Raw genomic sequence first — 16,990 nt, forward strand, 5'->3', positions numbered from 1 at the left:
TAATGAGTACTAGGATACGTTTCTGTTACAACGGTTGGAGTAGAATCAGAGCGGGCTGGATCGTCAGGTCCTTCCATATTTTGAGAAGAAAAATTGGGTAACTGAGCGGAATCAAGTAGTGAGTTATCATCTTCCATACGGAGTTCTATTTGCCGTTCAACCTGTAGTTGTGACGGATCAGGCGATTCGTCACCCCCTCTATGCTCTGCCATCTCACACACACTACACGAAGAGGTAAAAGATAGTAATACACTATATAGCACACACTGCATTACACTACACTCGACCGTATGCTACGTGCAACCGCACACACTATACGAGGCAATCGTTCATGTCCGCTGCCAAGCATCAACTGCTTTCATGTGTTGTCGCATCTCCAGTGTCACGGCCTTAGTGAAGTCCGGCCATGGCGGATCCATCGAGGAAGTTTTGTTATAGATATTCTATGAAGTTTGTATTCTACAACTTGTAGTGGCAAAACCCCTTGAACTTTGAACATCAAACACTACCCGGGAAAAATATGTTTATTTAGCTGGATGAAACTCATGGAAGTCTCTCATGGCTTGTATTGTTCTGTGTTACCCGTATCCGTAATGAATCATCTATTCAAGGGTACCAGTATTTTCTAGTGACCATTTCAGCGATTAATTATTTGTACTTGTGGGTACATTCAAATCTGATTGTCAGTTCATATTGATGTAACCTCTGTCTGAGTCCATAGCAAAGGACCACTTGATTTATGTTACAAAGGAACATGGTGATACGTGTGATACCTGAAGAAATTGCTTGAGAATTAAAATAGCAATACGCTGTATATGGCAGCATGTCAAGCGGTGTGCTAGTACCTCGGAGTTTTAGGTTGCTCGACGAATTGGAACAAGGTCAAAAAGGTGTTGGTGATGGAACTATCAGCTGGGGATTAGAAAATGATGATGACATGTCTCTTACCCACTGGATTGGAATGATAATTGGTCCCCCGAGAACTCCCTATGAAAACAGAATATATAGTTTAAAGATTGATTGTGGTCAAAAGTACCCAGATGAATGTCCAGGTGTAAGGTTTATTACTAGAATTAATATGAACTGCGTGATTTCGAATACGGGATTCGTAGACCAGAAAGCTGTTCCAGTATTAGCAAGATGGCAACGTGATTATACGATTAAAACTATTCTCCACGAATTACGAAAAATAATGACGCTAAAGGAGAATATGAAATTATCGCAGCCACCCGAAGGTTCCTCATATTAGCAACTCAACATAGGTGAAGCACACGATTGGAACTCTCTCCTTTTCAAACATAGATGTGGAAGTATGTGGCTTTTAGAGCAATTCAGCGACGTAAGAAAACTTTCGTAGAAGAATTCCTGTTTGTGAGGGCAAATATTCCTTGTGAAATGACGATGAACGTTCATAATAATGTTCATATTACATTTACTTTGACAAAAATTCAGGAATTTCGTTAATTTTTCCAAGTTCTTTATATCCCTATGCCTATACAAATTTTAATAAACAAAGAAACTTTAGATAAACGAAGTAACGTGACATCAATAACGTAATCATTATTTCTTCCAAGAGCACTTTGTGTAAATTTTTTTTTCTACACCATGGAATGTTTTCTTTCTTTTTACTGGCCGAGGAATGTTGGTAGCATCAGAAAAAAAAGTGAATGCTGTAATTTTATGACGCGCAAGTTGGAGGTATTGTTGGTATTGCTGAAGATAGTGTGTGATAATTTGATGGAGCTTTATTTGGACAAATGATTATATCAATAGTAGGAATAAAGTAATTGGTCAAGTGATTCATAAAGCGAAGCGTGTTACCTCATTCAGGTGGCCAGTGTGTTGTCATTTTATATTTATGCGCCTTGTTCCTGTTTGACAACAGTGAATCGGTGCATAAGTATGAGTTCCTTCCCTCAGTTCGTTTGACTATTTCGCAAGCAATGGTAATAATTATGAATTCGTATTGAGCACAATATCTGATAAACAACATTTTGTATAAATGTTAAATATATGCGTGTATTTTCCCTTATTAATACATTGAGCGTACGAGTTGGGGATTCTCTTGGGCGCTGTCCGAAGATGTTGCGCTCTGCCTTGTCACCGCATTACCATTGGGCGGTGAAGTGATATGACAAGGTTATTTTTAAGTTAAGCCTGGTCCTGTTTGTTTTTTTACGTTATTGCATTTCTAACATATACTTGGAGTGAGAGGCCTGTCTAAAATTTCTTGCATCAGTGTGCATGTGGAATATTCAGAGTCCATTTAGCCTTCACTCTTAGCCAAGTCTGTTGAACTGATGATTGAGCCCTTTATGTGTGGTGTAATTGGTAAACTTGCCCTGTTGTTGGTACTGTAACATACTGTTTATGACTGCATATGTACTACTTGATTTTCGTTCTTAATGGGGAGGTACAGAGTCTGAGTTTCTTGCTTTGTAATTGCTTAATCAGTCATTCTCAAGCTATATTCCCTGCAGTTCTCTCCACTCACAAAATTGACTGCAGGTTTTGCTTGAACTTGTGGAAATGCTTGGGAGCCATGACAGCTTCAGGCTCTCAGAACTTCGTCCATACCAACGGAGGGCATCATCATTAGTTTCTTTACGGCAACAAGGGTTAGACTTAATTCTCCTAGGATTGTTTATTGTGACACAGTTGATACTGAGATATAATGGCATTTCTCTGTTTTGAATTCTAGGAGTGACGTCATGTGATTACATTTAGGCCAATCGCTGTGGCTGTTGACGTGATTAGTATGGAAATAAGTTGCATGATTTGTGATGTTGGACTGTAAAAGTAAATATATTTCTTCAGTTGGGTTGTTTCTCCTGGCATTCACAACGAACACTCCACTCTCCTACAAGTCTTGCAAGATAAAACTTAGATCCACTTTTCAGAATTGTTAATTCTGCTGTCGGGTGTTTGTTCAAAGTATGCCCTTGTTTTTGATATAGTTTGTCATTACAACCTGGTCGGCTGGATAAGACAAAATGCATTCAAGGTCTCATAACTGAATGAATACTGTAACTTGCAGACCTCAGAGAGAGACTGTCAAGACCAGATTTTCAACGTGCGTTAAGTAGTTGAAAGATGCTGTGAGAGGGATATATGGTTATGCTTATGTGTAGTAGATCTGGAGGAAACATATGACAGAGTACAAAGAGAAAAGATCTTGACTATAACGAGGAGTAGATTATTACAGGCATAGCCGGGCTGAGTGGCTTAGACAGTTGAGGCTCTGGCATTCTGACCCCATTTTGTCAGGTTTGATCCTGGCTCAGTCCAGTGGTATTTGAAGGTACTCAGATACGTCAGCCTCGTATCGGTAGATTTACTGGCATGGTAAAAGGAACTCTTGCATGACTAAATTCCGGCACCTTGGCGTCTCTGTAAACCATTGAAGTAGATAGTGGGATGTAAAGCAATTTTTTAATGCTAGGCCTATTTGTTCAGGGCGTCGACCTATAGAGATCTTTTGCCCCTATGTAAGGCAATTACAGGCATTCAGAGACATTTTAGTTGACAATCAGGTTGCAGTGAGAATAGGTTAGGGTGACCAAATGTCCTGTATTTTACGAGATTGTCCCGTATTTCTCTATGGTGTCATTGTCCCTTATTTTTCTATGGTGTCCTGCTGTCTCTGCAAAATATGCACGGGACGCATATCGTCCTTTTTTTTGTGAACTGTCCCATATATTTTACGATGGTAGTGGTGGTGATGAAGTACAACTAGACAACCATCCTCTATTAACCCATTAGTGCATGAAGTTTCCTGGTCACATTTTAGTTTTTTTGTGATTTCCTAACCATTTGTATCAAGGGGTATGAATTTCATGTTTTTGGTCCGTATTGAACTGAGAATAACATTTGAATAATAACACAGTAGAGGTTTCCACCTATTCAACACTAATATGTATTTACAATATTTTAAATTACATGGAACTAGTTTCGACCCACCTAGGGGTCATCATCAGGCATGTCTGTCTGTCAGGTCAACAGCCCAGGGGCTGGTTGGATCCTCAAATAGCACCACCAAAGGTTATGCGGTTATAAGGAAACCCCAAAAACCAATGGCAGCATCAAAATGAGGCGTACTAGGCAAGATGAGGAGTGAGGTACTTTGCCATTGCTTTCCTCACTGGGTCAGAAAGTACTATTGCAGCATGACGGACCCTGTGAGCAGCACCTTTCATAACACTCAGATGCACTAGTCATGCTCCGAATGTCATTACTCAGCACTACCCATACCCCAGCAGCTTCCATATTGTCACAGCCATGGATGTTGACTGGGACTTCGGTGGAAGCTACACTTTAATCTGGCCTGTGCCAAGAGATGGATGCAAAAGTACTGTATCCATCAAACAGAGAAATTAGGCAGTTGGTGTATTAAAGCTGTGTTGATGGGCAGCATTGTTGATTGTTGAATGTGAAGTTATTTTTGAATTTCTGGTTAAGAAGAAAGTGGACACTGCGCGTGGACTCTGCTTAAGCGGATCAGTGTCAAGCCGACTCAGCATATAAAGAGTATCACTTTTTACTCTTCAGACTTTGTACATACTTGTATATATATTTTTATCTTTTTATGTGTCATTTTACATTGTATTCTTTATTACGAGGACTTACTGATTTCCATGAGTGTATAACTCTTACAACACTAAGCACCCCATTTGTACTCTGTTCCAAATTTCTTAGTATGTATATTCCCTGTATAATTATTAACTATTGCACACCTGTACCATACTAACATCTCTCATTTCATCTACCACACTTCACTTTATAAATTATAAATCCATAAGATTCTTACCGTTAAAATATCATGTTTTAGGATTTCGCCAAGAGTTGTTTATGCTTTAATATGGCTGATGATGACCCCTAGGTGGGTCGAAACTAGTTCCATGTAATTTAAAATATTGCAAATACATATTAGTGTTGAATAGGTGGAAACCTCTACGGTGTTATTATTCATATGTTAACCATTTGTAAGTACATTAAATATCTATTATGCTTAGAACACGGGATATTGTATACTTTGGTAGAGAGGTGCGATTCGAAAAATCAGATCACATGCAAGGAAAATACACTGAGGAATAGGGAGAGGAAGAGAAGACTCAACAATAGAAGACCAGTACAACACAACGATAGTTTTTTTAATTGTTCATTTTGTCGGAATATCAGTTAGAAATACACTTACATACAAGAAACATGCTCAAATGTTGATACAAACAATATTTTTTGCTCAAAATTCTGCACTTCTATCACACTTCGCATAATACTCTATATGAGTCTGTAGAGTTCTTCAAGGAAACTGCCTAAGGCATAATACCACCACTGTTTTTCTTGTATGAAGGCTAAGCCTTGGAAAATTTCGGGTGCAGGCCTACGTCACATTTGTCGCAAATGAATTTTGCTTTACCTGAACACTGGCGACATTTCTTTTCCGCCCTCCCAGAAATAATCCAGTGGTTCCTTTCGTTAAAGTGACCATCTATGTTGGGATCACACGGTTGTTTTCCCCTTCTAGAAACAGTTCCATGCGTCTTCAGCAAACTAGCACATACATCCCTTCGATACTTCAGGACACTTTGCGATTTATCATCATCCAGCAAGACTAAGCATTATCAGCTATGCATTGACAAACGTCCAGTAAGTAAACAACGATAGGCCAGTGCCCTTTTTTTTTTTTTTTGAGACGTATTCTGGTTCTGTATGTTGCCACTAACTGATCTATTAGATCTACACTCTCCCCCAATTCCTTTATAATATGTGCCAAAAAGTGTAGGTTGCTTGATTGTCACCTTTCCTTCCTTTTCCTTGGACCATCTAAGCAGGTTTCCTCTCTATTTTCACCGTGGTTTCTTGCTATGCTAACAACATTGTTATCCTTCCACTTGACAGCAAGTATTTCACACGAAGAGCGGAAATCGCTGGTTCCAAGTGGCAGTTTCTTCATTTCTGCTGTGCTTATGAGAGGGCATTTCTCAGTACGGCCTTCTCGAATAGTTCCCGTTGCACAGTAACTGTCATCAGACAGGTGTTTGAGCAATTTTATTGACATGAAATACTGTAGCTATCAAAGTATAGCCTGAACCATTTAGTTTATTTTCTGGGTTGAACCATGTTGTTGTTATCTGTACATTACGTACAGTTTGCCGACGTTTCGAATACATTGCAGTATTCTTTGTCAAGGCGACTGAAATACCCCTACTCGATCCGAGGTAATCAGTCTCCCAGGCAGCAATCACACTACAAGGGTGGTTCCTCACCGTGGTCTTTTATATCCTAGCCTTTCTGGCCGACGTAAGCCCCCTGGCTGTCTCGTGAGTGTTCTGGAAGGTATGTGTCACAGCCATGTAGTGGGCCTTGCCCGCGCTGTTATGTAATTGGTGGCTCGGTCTGTGTGTTAATGTTGTGGTCTGTATGTCTTAAACTATGAATGATAGGCATCCAAGAATTACTGATTTTATGTCCTCCTTCTAAATTCATATTGTTCGGACGTTTCTTGATTTCAATAGCCTCGCGGATTTTACCTTTCCAGATTCCAAGGGATAGCTGCTAGAATCATGGTCTTGTCAAATGATATTCCATGCCTTGTTTCGTAGGAATGCTTGGCTACCACTGAAATATCTTTGTTTTGGTTCTTGGTGTGACGGATATGTTCTTTTAGGCGGGTGGAGATCAGACGTTTTGTTTCACCAACATAACGGGCTAGCTTCCGGTGTGGTTTATAGATGGTTTTTATGTCGTATTTGTCCAGTGTCTTGCCGATCCTGTCTGTAGTGTTTTTAATGTAGGGCAGTATCGCTGTTTTCGGGCGGGTTAGTTCTTCTTTCCCGTTGTTTTCTCCTACAGTGGCCTTTTCTTTGTTCTCTTCTGATTTTCTAAGAACTCGTTGGATGTTACTGAGCGAGTGGCCATTTGCCCTGAGGGTTCTCGTGAGGTGTTCTTTTTCTTCTTCGAGGTGTTCTGCGTCTGATATCGCTATGGCCCTGTTAACCAGTGATGTTATAACAGCCTGCTTTTGTGATGGGCGGTGACTAGAGGAGGCGTGCAGGTACTTGTCTGTCTGTGTGTGGGTTTCCTGTGTACTGTGTGACTCAGGGTCCCATTGATGTTGCGTTTTACTAGGACATCCAGGAACGGTAGTTTTCCATTAGCTTCGATTTCCATGGTGAACTGAATATTTACGTGAATAGAGTTGAGATGGTCGAGAAATAGCTGCAGGTTATTGCTCCATGAGGCCATATCATGAACGTGTCATCCACATAATGGAGAACATTTTGGTTTCAGGGAAGATGTGGCTAAGGCTTTCCGTTCGAAGTGTTCCATATACATGTTAGCTATTATTCGAGGGGAGCGGCGACCCCATTGCGGCCCCTTCTGTCTGTTCGTAGAACTCCCCGTTGAAGTAGAAATAAGTAGCGTTTAGGCACTCTTTAGCTAGTGTTGACAGGTCTTCTGGAAGTTTCTGGTCTAATAGTGGAAATAGTTCTGTTAGCGGTACCTTGGTGAAAGGTGACGTGGCATCAAAACTTGCTAGTAAGTCCATGCTTTCAATTGATTGGTCCTTAAGGAGCTGAATGAAATGTCGGTCTTCCTTTACGTAGCTTTCAGTGTTTCCTGTATATGGCTGAAGTAGTCCGGCTAGGTAACGGGCGGTATCTTGCGTTGGAGATCTTGTAGCGCTCATGATAGGTCGCAGAGGTCTGCCTTCTATATGGATTTTAGGGAGGCCACACAATTTTGGAGGTATCGAGTCTGAAGATATCAGCTTCTTCTGTATTTCGGCTGGGATACTGGAAATTTTTACTAGTATGTGGAGTTTGTTCTTAATGCGGTTGGTAGGGTTTCTTATTTTCCTGTATGTAGAATCGGTAATTGATCTATTTTCGGTGTGTAGTCGGTGCGTGTCATTATCACCGTAGTGTTGCCTTTATCCGCGGGTAGGATTATTGTTTCCATATCTTGATGTAGTGTTTTTAGGGCATGAATTTCTTCTTTGGTCAAATTGGATGGCAGCGGCTTTGCAGTTCTCAGTAGACATGATATATCCTGTCTGATCTCTTCTGCAGATTCGGTAGGGAGGTGTTGGATTGCAGTTTCAACTTCGCTAATTATTTCTTCCACCGGTATCCTATTAGGAGCTACTGCGTAGTTAAGGCCGAGGTAGCATGTTCACTGAGTGGCTTATCTGTGAGATTAACTATTACATTCTTCTGTAGTGAAACAGGTGGTTTCTGTTTTTGTAGGAGGCGGTCGAATTTCTTGTTTTGTTTGGCAGTGGCTAGTACCAGTGTACGCTGGGATTGTGTGTTGCTAATGCTGTCTAATGTGGTCCAGTCATTGAGAGACAAAGTACTAGCATGTTGTAGGTGGATGAGAAATAATTAATTGTTGAAGTGGTCCAGAGTCAGTCTGGTCTCACTGATCCGTTCCCTGAGGAGTCTAATGCTGGTTTCGTGAAGAATACAGTCTGTCCGTCAGTTCTTGGTGTGATATTTCAGTCTCACACATGCTTGTAATGCTGTTGTTCCTGCAGCGTTTCAGAAAGGCGAGTCGAGCCAGGTAGTTACTCATCTTCTTTCAAAGGTTGTCGAACTGCCTAGTAGCTTGGATAATATCCTCCCTGTAAAGGTTTCGTATCTTAGAGGTGAAGCTTCCACGGTGTGTAGAATTATTTAGTTTATTTTCCGGGTTGAACCGTGTTGTCTCTCAATGACTGGACCACATTAGACAGCATTACAACGCGCAATCCCAGCGTACACTGGAACTAGCCACTGCCAAACAAAACAAGAAATTCGGCCGCCTCCTACAAAAACAGAAACAGAAACCGAAACCACCTATTTCACTACAGAAGAAAGTAATAGTTAATATCACAGATAAGCCACTCAGTGAACCTACTACCTCGGCCTTCAGAAAAGGACTCAACTACGCAGTAGCTCCTAATAGGATACCGGTAGAAGAAATAATTAGCAAAGTTGAAATTGCAATCCGACTTCTCCATACCGAATCTGCAAAAGAGATTAGACAGGATATATCATGTCTACTGAAAACCGCAAAACCGCCGCCATGTAATTTGACCAAAGAAGAAATTCATGCCCTAAAAATTCTACGTCAGGGTTTGGAAACAATAATCCTACCTGCAGATAAAGGCAATGCTACAGTGATAATGGCACGCACCGACTACACACGGAAAATAGAACAATTACTCACCGATACTACATACAGGAAAATAAGAAACCCTACCAACCGCATTAAGAACAAACTCCACATACTAGTAAAAAATTTCAGTATCCCAGCCGAAATACAGAAGAAGCTGATATCCTCAGACCCGATACCTCCAAAATTGTATGGCCTCCGTAAAATCCATATAGAAGGCATACCTCTGCGACCTTTCGTGAGCGCTATAGGATCTCCGACGCACTCTATCTGCCGTTACCTAGCCGGATTACTTCAGCCATGTACAGGATACGCTGAAACCTACGTAAAGGACTCCCGACATTTCATTCAGCTCCTTAAGGACCAATCAATTGAAAGTATGGACTTACTAGCAAGTTTTGATGCCACGTCACCTTTCACCAAGGTACCGCTAACAGAAGTATTTCCACTATTAGACCAGAAACTTCTAGAAGACCTGTCAACACTAGCTCAAGAATGCCTAAACGCCACTTATTTCTACTTCAACGGTGAGTTCTACGAACAGACAGAAGGGGCTGCGATGGGGTGGCCGCTGTCTCCAATAATAGCTAACATGTATATGAAACACTTCGAACAGAAAGCCTTAGCCACATCTACCCTGAAACCAAAATGTTTTCTCCGTTATGTGGATGATACGTTCGTGATATGGCCTCATGGGAGCAATAACCTGCAGCTATTTCTCAACCATCTAAACTCTATTCTTGTAAATATTCAGTTCACCAAGGAAATCGAAGTAAATGGAAAACTACCATTCCTGTATGTCATAGTAAAACACAACATCAATGGGACCCTGAATCACGCAGTATACAGGAAACCCACACAGACAGGTACCTGCACGCCTCTTCTAGTCACCACCCATCACAAAAGCAGGCCGTTATAACATCACTGGTTAACAGGGCCATAGCGATATCAGGTGCATAACACCTCGAAGAAGAGAAAGAATACCTCAGGAGAACCCTCAGGGAAAATGGCTACTCGCTCAACAACGTCCGACGAGTCCTTAGAAAATCAGAAGAGAACAAAGAAAAGGCCACCATAGGAGAAAACAACGGGAAAGAAGAACTGACCCCCCCCGAAAACAGCGATACTGCCAAGCATTAAAGACACTACAGACGGAAACAGCAAGATACTGGACAAATATGACCTAAAAACCATCTATAAACCACACCGGAAGCTAGCCCGTTATCTACCACCAGTAAAAGACACGTTAGAACTACAGGCTCCTGGAGTATACCACACTGAATGTAACTGCCGAGCGTGTTATGTTGGTGAAACAATGTCTGATCTTCACCCGCCTAAAAGAACATATCCATTACACCAAGAACCAAAACACTGATATTTCAGTGGTAGCCAAGCATTCCTACAAAACAAGGCATGGAATATCATTTGACAAGACCAAGATCCTAGCAGCTATCCCTTGGAATCTGGAAAGAAAATCTGCAAGGCTATCAAAATCAAGAAACATCCGAACAATATGAATTTAGAAGAAGGATATAAACCCCATGGCACTACAGCCCTTGAAGGCCCTTGGCCTACCAAGCGACCGCTGCTCAGCCCGAAGGCCTGCAGATTACGAGGGGTCCTGTGGTCAGCACGACAAATCCTTTCGGCCGTTATTCTTGGCTTTCTAGACCGAGGCCGCTATCTCCCCGTCAGATAGCTCCTCAATTCTAATCACGTAGGCTGAGTGCACCTGACACCAGCCCTCAGGCCCAGGTAAAAATCCCTGGCCTGGCCAGGAATCGAACCCGGGGCCTCCACAAAAGAGGCAGACACGCTACCCCTAAACCACGGGGCCGGCTGTAGAAGAAGGATATAAAATCAGTAATTCTTGGATGCCTGTCATATATATATTTCTTATGGCATGAGGATACATTGTTACAATTTGGTTATTTACAAATATGTACAATTACACGAAAAACAATTTTCATCTATACACACAGAACAATACTTATACATTTGAGCTCATCAATATCTGCATTGCTGCTAAAGCTGAATGTCCAGTTTTGTTAGCCAACTCACAGCTTCATCACTGGCCTCGTGGATATCGTTTATTGTCCTACTGAATCTTCGGAGTGGGCACTCTGTGACAATATGTTGAACGGTCTGAGGCACGTCAGAGCAGTCGCAATAAGGGTCACTGGTAATCTTCCACTTGTGTTTCCAGAAGTTGCATCTGCCATGTTGAGTTCTGATCCGATTAAGTGATGCCCAGATTTTTCTGGGTAAGTTGAAACCAGGAGGTTGCATAACTGGATCCGAAATTAGACCTAATCTGTCAGTGTTTGAAGCTGCCCACCCATTGCGCCAGGCAGTGTTAGTATGAAATTCATCTTGGGCTAGTCTCTTTCCTAGTAACCAAGAAGGGTTCTTAGATTTCAGCCTGAGATCTTCACGTAGGCAGTCTTGATGTATTGGTAGAAGAGGATTGTCACAGCATTTAACCCATTCTTTCTTCAGTGCCATTTGTCTTCGGAGATGAGGAGGTGGAATATTTGAAAGAACTGGTAACCAATCCAAAGGTGTGGATTGGATGGTTCCTGATATAGTCCTCATTGTATCATTTAACTGAGTGTCTATCTTCTTTGTATGAGCACTGTTGAGCCATACTGGGCAGCAGTATTTGGCTACTGGGTATACTAACGCAAGTGCTGTAGTTCGGAGGGTGGATGCAGATGGGCTCCAGCTTGTTCCTGTGAGTTTGTGCAGGATGTTATTGCGGGTTTTGATCTTGGCAGATGTTTTGCGTACATGTTCGCTGTAAGTCAAGGATCGATCCAAGGTAACACCTAGATATTTTGGATGAGGATTGAACTTCAGTATATGACCTCTGAATTGAACCTGAGGGACATAATTGGCTTGTCTGTTACTCAAATGAAAGCAGCTGACCTCTGTTTTTGTTATGTTTGGTTTTTAAAATAATTATCAATTCTGCAGAGATCTTTAGTGAGTGTGGTTTCTGCTCCAGCAAAATCACCAGACTGGGCTGCCAAACAGATGTCGTCAGCGTATATAAACTTCCTAGCATTAGTTGAAGGTAGATCTGCTGTATATACGTTGAAGAGCAATGGTGCCAGTACCGATCCCTGTGGTAATCCATCACTCAGTTTGTAAGTTTTACTTATGTTGCCGTGTAGGTGTACTTCAATCATTCTATTAGCCAACATATTATTCAGCAGGGTGGCAAGCGTCTTACAAGGGATTAACTTCAGGAATTTAAGGATCATTCCTTTTCGCCAGACTGTGTCATAAGCTGATGACAGATCTACGAACACTGCTACGGTCTTCTTTCGATCTTAAAATCCCCTCTCAATATGGGTGGTCAGGGCTAACACCTGGTCGGTACAGCTGCGGCTTGGTCTGAAGCCAGCTTGTTCAAGTGGTATGTGCTCTAGGATTTTGACTGAGATTCTATTGTATATTACTCTCTCCAGTAGTTTGTAGCAGACACTTAAAAGGGCTATGGGTCTGTAATCTCCTGCACTGTCTCCACTTTTCCCTGGTTTAAGGATTGCTACTATTTTTGTTCTTTTGAGTATTGATGGTAGTTGTCCAACATGTAAGATATTGCTGTAAAATTTGGCAAGCCATTCGGTTGTTCGGGGGCCACAATGTATAAGGAATTCTGGGTATATTCCATCCAATCTGGCTGCTTTTCCTGACTTTATTTCTTTTAGCGCAGTTGAGATCTCAGCAGCTGTGAAGTCAGAGGAAAACTAAGAGACTGCTTTGGCCGGGGTTATCCTCGATTTTAGCTCCTGTTGAATTCTTTTTGACTTTCTTATTTGTGCCGACAGGTTTTCTTGTCAGGCTAACTAATCTGTTTGCCACCTCGTTTGGTTTTACCTTAGAGCTCTTGGGACCGAATTTGGGAGTGCTGTTGCCGAGTTTCCTTAGAAGTGACCATGCTTTTCGACTGGAATGTTGAAAACTCATATTTTCCATGAGATTGAACCATTTTTCTTTTCTAGATGAATCTGGAGACTGGATCAGTTCATCTGCAATTTCAGGGTCACTGCTGAGCATATATTCCTCGTATAGCTCTTTGCATTTTGGGTTCCATTCAGGAATATAATCCTTCGTGTATCCTCTTGGGATATGCTTTTTCGCGATGGCGGATGTTAGTTTGACAAAGTGCTCATAATTTCCTGTTGTAGGAGGAATCCTCTGTACATTATGTTCCAGTTCGCTGGTGAATTTAGACCAGTTGGCTTTGGAAAAATTCCAGCGGGGAAGTGGGACTGATCTGATGGCAGGTATTTCCAGGCCGACTTTGACAAGCACTGGTCTGTGTTGGCTTCGGGGAAAGTTGTTCAGAATTTTCCTAGTATAGGTGTAGAGGTCTTCCAAGAGAGTCTTTTGATACAAAACACAGATCAGGGTTATAGTCCTTATTCCATCTGGTAGAGTGGAAGGAGCCCTTTTCTTTGGCATCAAACAATAGAAAAAGAATTTCGGCATCAGCCCATTCAGACACATCTTGTTCCTCTTTGTTGGTATAGTTATAACCCCATTTAGTGTTCTGACTGTTAAAATCGCCAAGCATTACGGCTGGGTGCTGTATATTCAGGATGGTCTTGTTTAGGCTCCAAGGTTGACAAGGTGGTTTGTAGATGTTAACAATTTCTGTATTTGCAATCTTTGTTTTAGAGCAAAACATGTTGTTATCAGTATTTGTGCTTATTATTTCAGCTTCCTCTATATCATTTTTTACATATGTTGCTGTTCCGTACTGTTTATGAAACGTTGCATTGAGCAGACTGTATCCGGGAATCCTACATCTGACATAAAGCTGGTCCTGGTTTTCACAATGGGTCTCCTGCAGTAGAACAATATCCACCTTGTGATTAGTCAGTATTTTTGTTAGATAGTCACTTCTGGTCGACTTGCTCCTTCGATATTGAGCTGCAGAATGTTTAGAGTAGGATCATGATTTTCAGTGGGGCTCTGAAAAGAGCCATTTACGATTTTAATCATTTTTCTCATATTGAGTTGATGAATCCTCTGAATTGCTGGGATAACCACAAAGAAGAGCTTTGGGTCCAGCAGCCAAAGTTGTGACCCAGGGGTCACGTGTAAGGTAATATGAGGTTAAACCTACGGACGTGTAGCAATGAAAAACCCGCTCTAAAGATGGCTGACTAAGTAAGGGCAGAAGGTGTAAATAAACGGTTTAAGCTGGCCTAGGCAACGCATAAAATGTAGGGCAGAGTTCCCATCTGCTTCGTGGTTTCCATGGCCTGTCATTCATAGTTTAAGACATACAGACCACAACATTAACACGCAGGCCGAACCTCCAATTACATAACAGCGCGGGCAAGCCCCACTACTTGGCTGTGACACATACCTTCCAGAATTCTCACGAGACAGCCAGGAGGCTAATGTCAGCCAGAAGCTAGGAACCACCCTTGTAGTGTGATTGCTGCCTGGGAGACTGATTACCTCAGAGCAAGTAGTGGTATTTCAGTTGCCTTGGGAAAGAATACTCCAATGTACTCGAAACTTTGGCAAACTGTACGTAATGTACAGATAACAACAACACGGTTCAACCTGGAAAATGAATAATTCTACACACTGTGGAAGCTTCACCTCTAAAGGGGCCCATAGACGTGCAATATTATTGCACAAAATGGATTGTGCAATATATTGTTAGCTGCCCATAGACGTGCAACATTATTGCGCAATATCAGGGTTTGTGCAATATAACTGATAGTGTGTACTTAATATTGAAGGGTTGTACAATATATTGTGCAAAGCGGTCACAGACGTACAATATGCGTTGCAATATATAGTCAGTCCATGCCGTTATTTTGTTTGGTGAACAAGTTGAGTGACACTGATCTTTGCTGCGTTTTGCTCGCCATGGGCGTAAGTGCCAAAAAGAAGCAGAAACGGAAGAGGAGGACATGGGCCAAACAGTGGTTTCTGGACAGAGAAAGGTACACTCTTGAAAATTTACTCACTGAACTGAGAAAATGCGAGCCAAATGATTTTCGAAACTTTCTGCGTATGAATGGTGAATTGTTTGATGAACTTATCGCTTTGGTTACGCCTCAAATCGAGAAAAAGAATACTATTACGCAGAGAATTGATTTTTTAAACAACTTCTTGTTTATTGGCGTTCGGGTATTTTTCGCGATATTTATCAATAAGCACCTCGTACTGTTCACTTTTTTAAACGCGATTACTGTAATCTTTGCTCTTAACGTCCCATAGAGCCAGAAGGTCATGGTACACTTTGACAAACTCCAAAAGAAATGTTTTCTCCTCCTGTTTGTCTGCCATCGCGATACGTTCTCCCCTACCTGTTGATAACAACTGGCGGGAGGACGGGATATTGCACAATATTGCCAACACACGGCACAGTATTTTGTGGTTTGTGCAATATATTTCAAACTTCTTTGATTTCGTACAATATATTGCACAACCTTTCAATACGAAGTACACACTATCAATTGTATTGCACAAACCCCGATATTGCACAATAATATTGCACGTCGATGGGCCCCTTAAGATATAGCTTGAACCCTTTGTGTGGGTGTACTTCAGATTTTATTAGTGAGATAACTGTATCACCATCTAAGCCAAACTGTTTCTCATCATTTTCTTCCTTCCCTGTATAAATTTTGAAGGACGCCATATAACCAGATGAAGAACAAAGTGCCCAGTTCTTGAATCCAAATCTGATTGGTTTACCTCTTATACAGTATATTGCTTAGCATAATGTTTCCCATAGTATGGAATCATACTTTTGTCTATAAACAAGTGCTCTTCAAGTCCACCATGGCTCCTGAAATTTTTGTTCAGTATATCGATGATAGCTTGTATAGACAGTCGTTCGGGTCAATGTTGTCATTGTCATTGAAATGTAGGTAGCACAAAATACTTTCAGATCTATTACAGCGGATGCTGTTTCCTTCTGTTGGGATAAGCATACCCTGCTAAAAGCAGGCCTCCTATGAGCACCCAAAATTCTGACTCGGTTAGGCTGAAAATAAAATTTTTCTGAGTTGCATATTTATTGCTTTCTTCTACAATTTTCTGTACAAAGTTCTTTGAATAAAACAACTGAAAAAACTGCAATGGTGTTTGGCATATTTCTGCAGTCTCTGACACAAGTATTGTTTTGCACTGAGTTTTCAATACAGGATGAGGATCTGATTTCCTCCATGTAAAATTTGGTTTTTTCCCTCACAGGAACACGTTTCTTCTTTGCGGGAGTCTGCCATATCCATCTGTTTCAGGTACCTGAACAACGTTTGAACCAGACGCGATAGGTTCTGGTGTATGTCCAAGAGAATTTTCGGCTTCTTCAAGGTCTGTGTCTTTAGTCTGTATTTCACACGAGCTGATAATCATCCTCCAACCAAGGTGGTTAAGGTTACCCTCCAGTGTTCTCCCTAGGACCTTTTTAATGGACGCACCACCCAGCAGTTTTCACTGACCGCCTGGCCTTCATAACCTAGATATCTGCTAGTTACGTAATATTTCAAGTGGCTTTACATCGCTCCGACACAGATAGGTCTTTTGGCGACGATGGGATAGGAGTGGGAAGAAAGCGGCCGTGGCTTTAAATAAGGTACACGTTATTTCCAAAATGTATGAACGTACTTGTCCAAAACGCATATCAATCAAAAAGCACGGATTCTCAACAACCTGGTGTGAAAATGGGAAACCATCTTCAGTGCTGCTGACAGTGGGGTTGGAACCCACTATTTCCCGAATGCAAGCTCACAGCTGCGCGCTTCTAACCCGTTCGGTTTATGTAATTATCATCATCAGTTTTCCACTC

At 41.6% G+C, this 16,990-nt stretch overlaps 1 protein-coding gene and 1 pseudogene across 5 annotated transcripts in view; both read left to right on the forward strand.

The window, feature by feature from the left end:
• Positions 1-937: 937 nt before the first annotated feature.
• Positions 938-1,249, forward strand: LOC137503189 (ubiquitin-conjugating enzyme E2 variant 2 pseudogene; annotated as a pseudogene).
• A 454-nt stretch (positions 1,250-1,703) lies between these two features.
• LOC137503381 (oocyte zinc finger protein XlCOF28-like) overlaps positions 1,704-16,990 on the forward strand; it is a 148,506-nt gene continuing 133,219 nt past the window's right edge. For 2 of the 5 annotated variants that reach the window (XM_068230970.1, XM_068230973.1), the window contains exon 1: positions 1,704-1,946. Coding sequence is in view for 2 of the 5 variants with exons in the window: in XM_068230973.1 (XP_068087074.1) it covers positions 1,944-1,946 (3 nt within the window). In the remaining 3 variants the exon portion in view is untranslated. Of the gene's footprint in view, positions 1,947-1,976; positions 2,140-5,390; positions 5,647-16,990 lie in introns of those variants that run through there. The other 3 variants (XM_068230972.1, XM_068230969.1, XM_068230971.1) reach the window with 3 other exon arrangements.

Source organism: Anabrus simplex, chromosome X (assembly GCF_040414725.1).
Source record: "Anabrus simplex isolate iqAnaSimp1 chromosome X, ASM4041472v1, whole genome shotgun sequence".
NCBI lineage: Eukaryota > Metazoa > Arthropoda > Insecta > Orthoptera > Tettigoniidae > Anabrus > Anabrus simplex.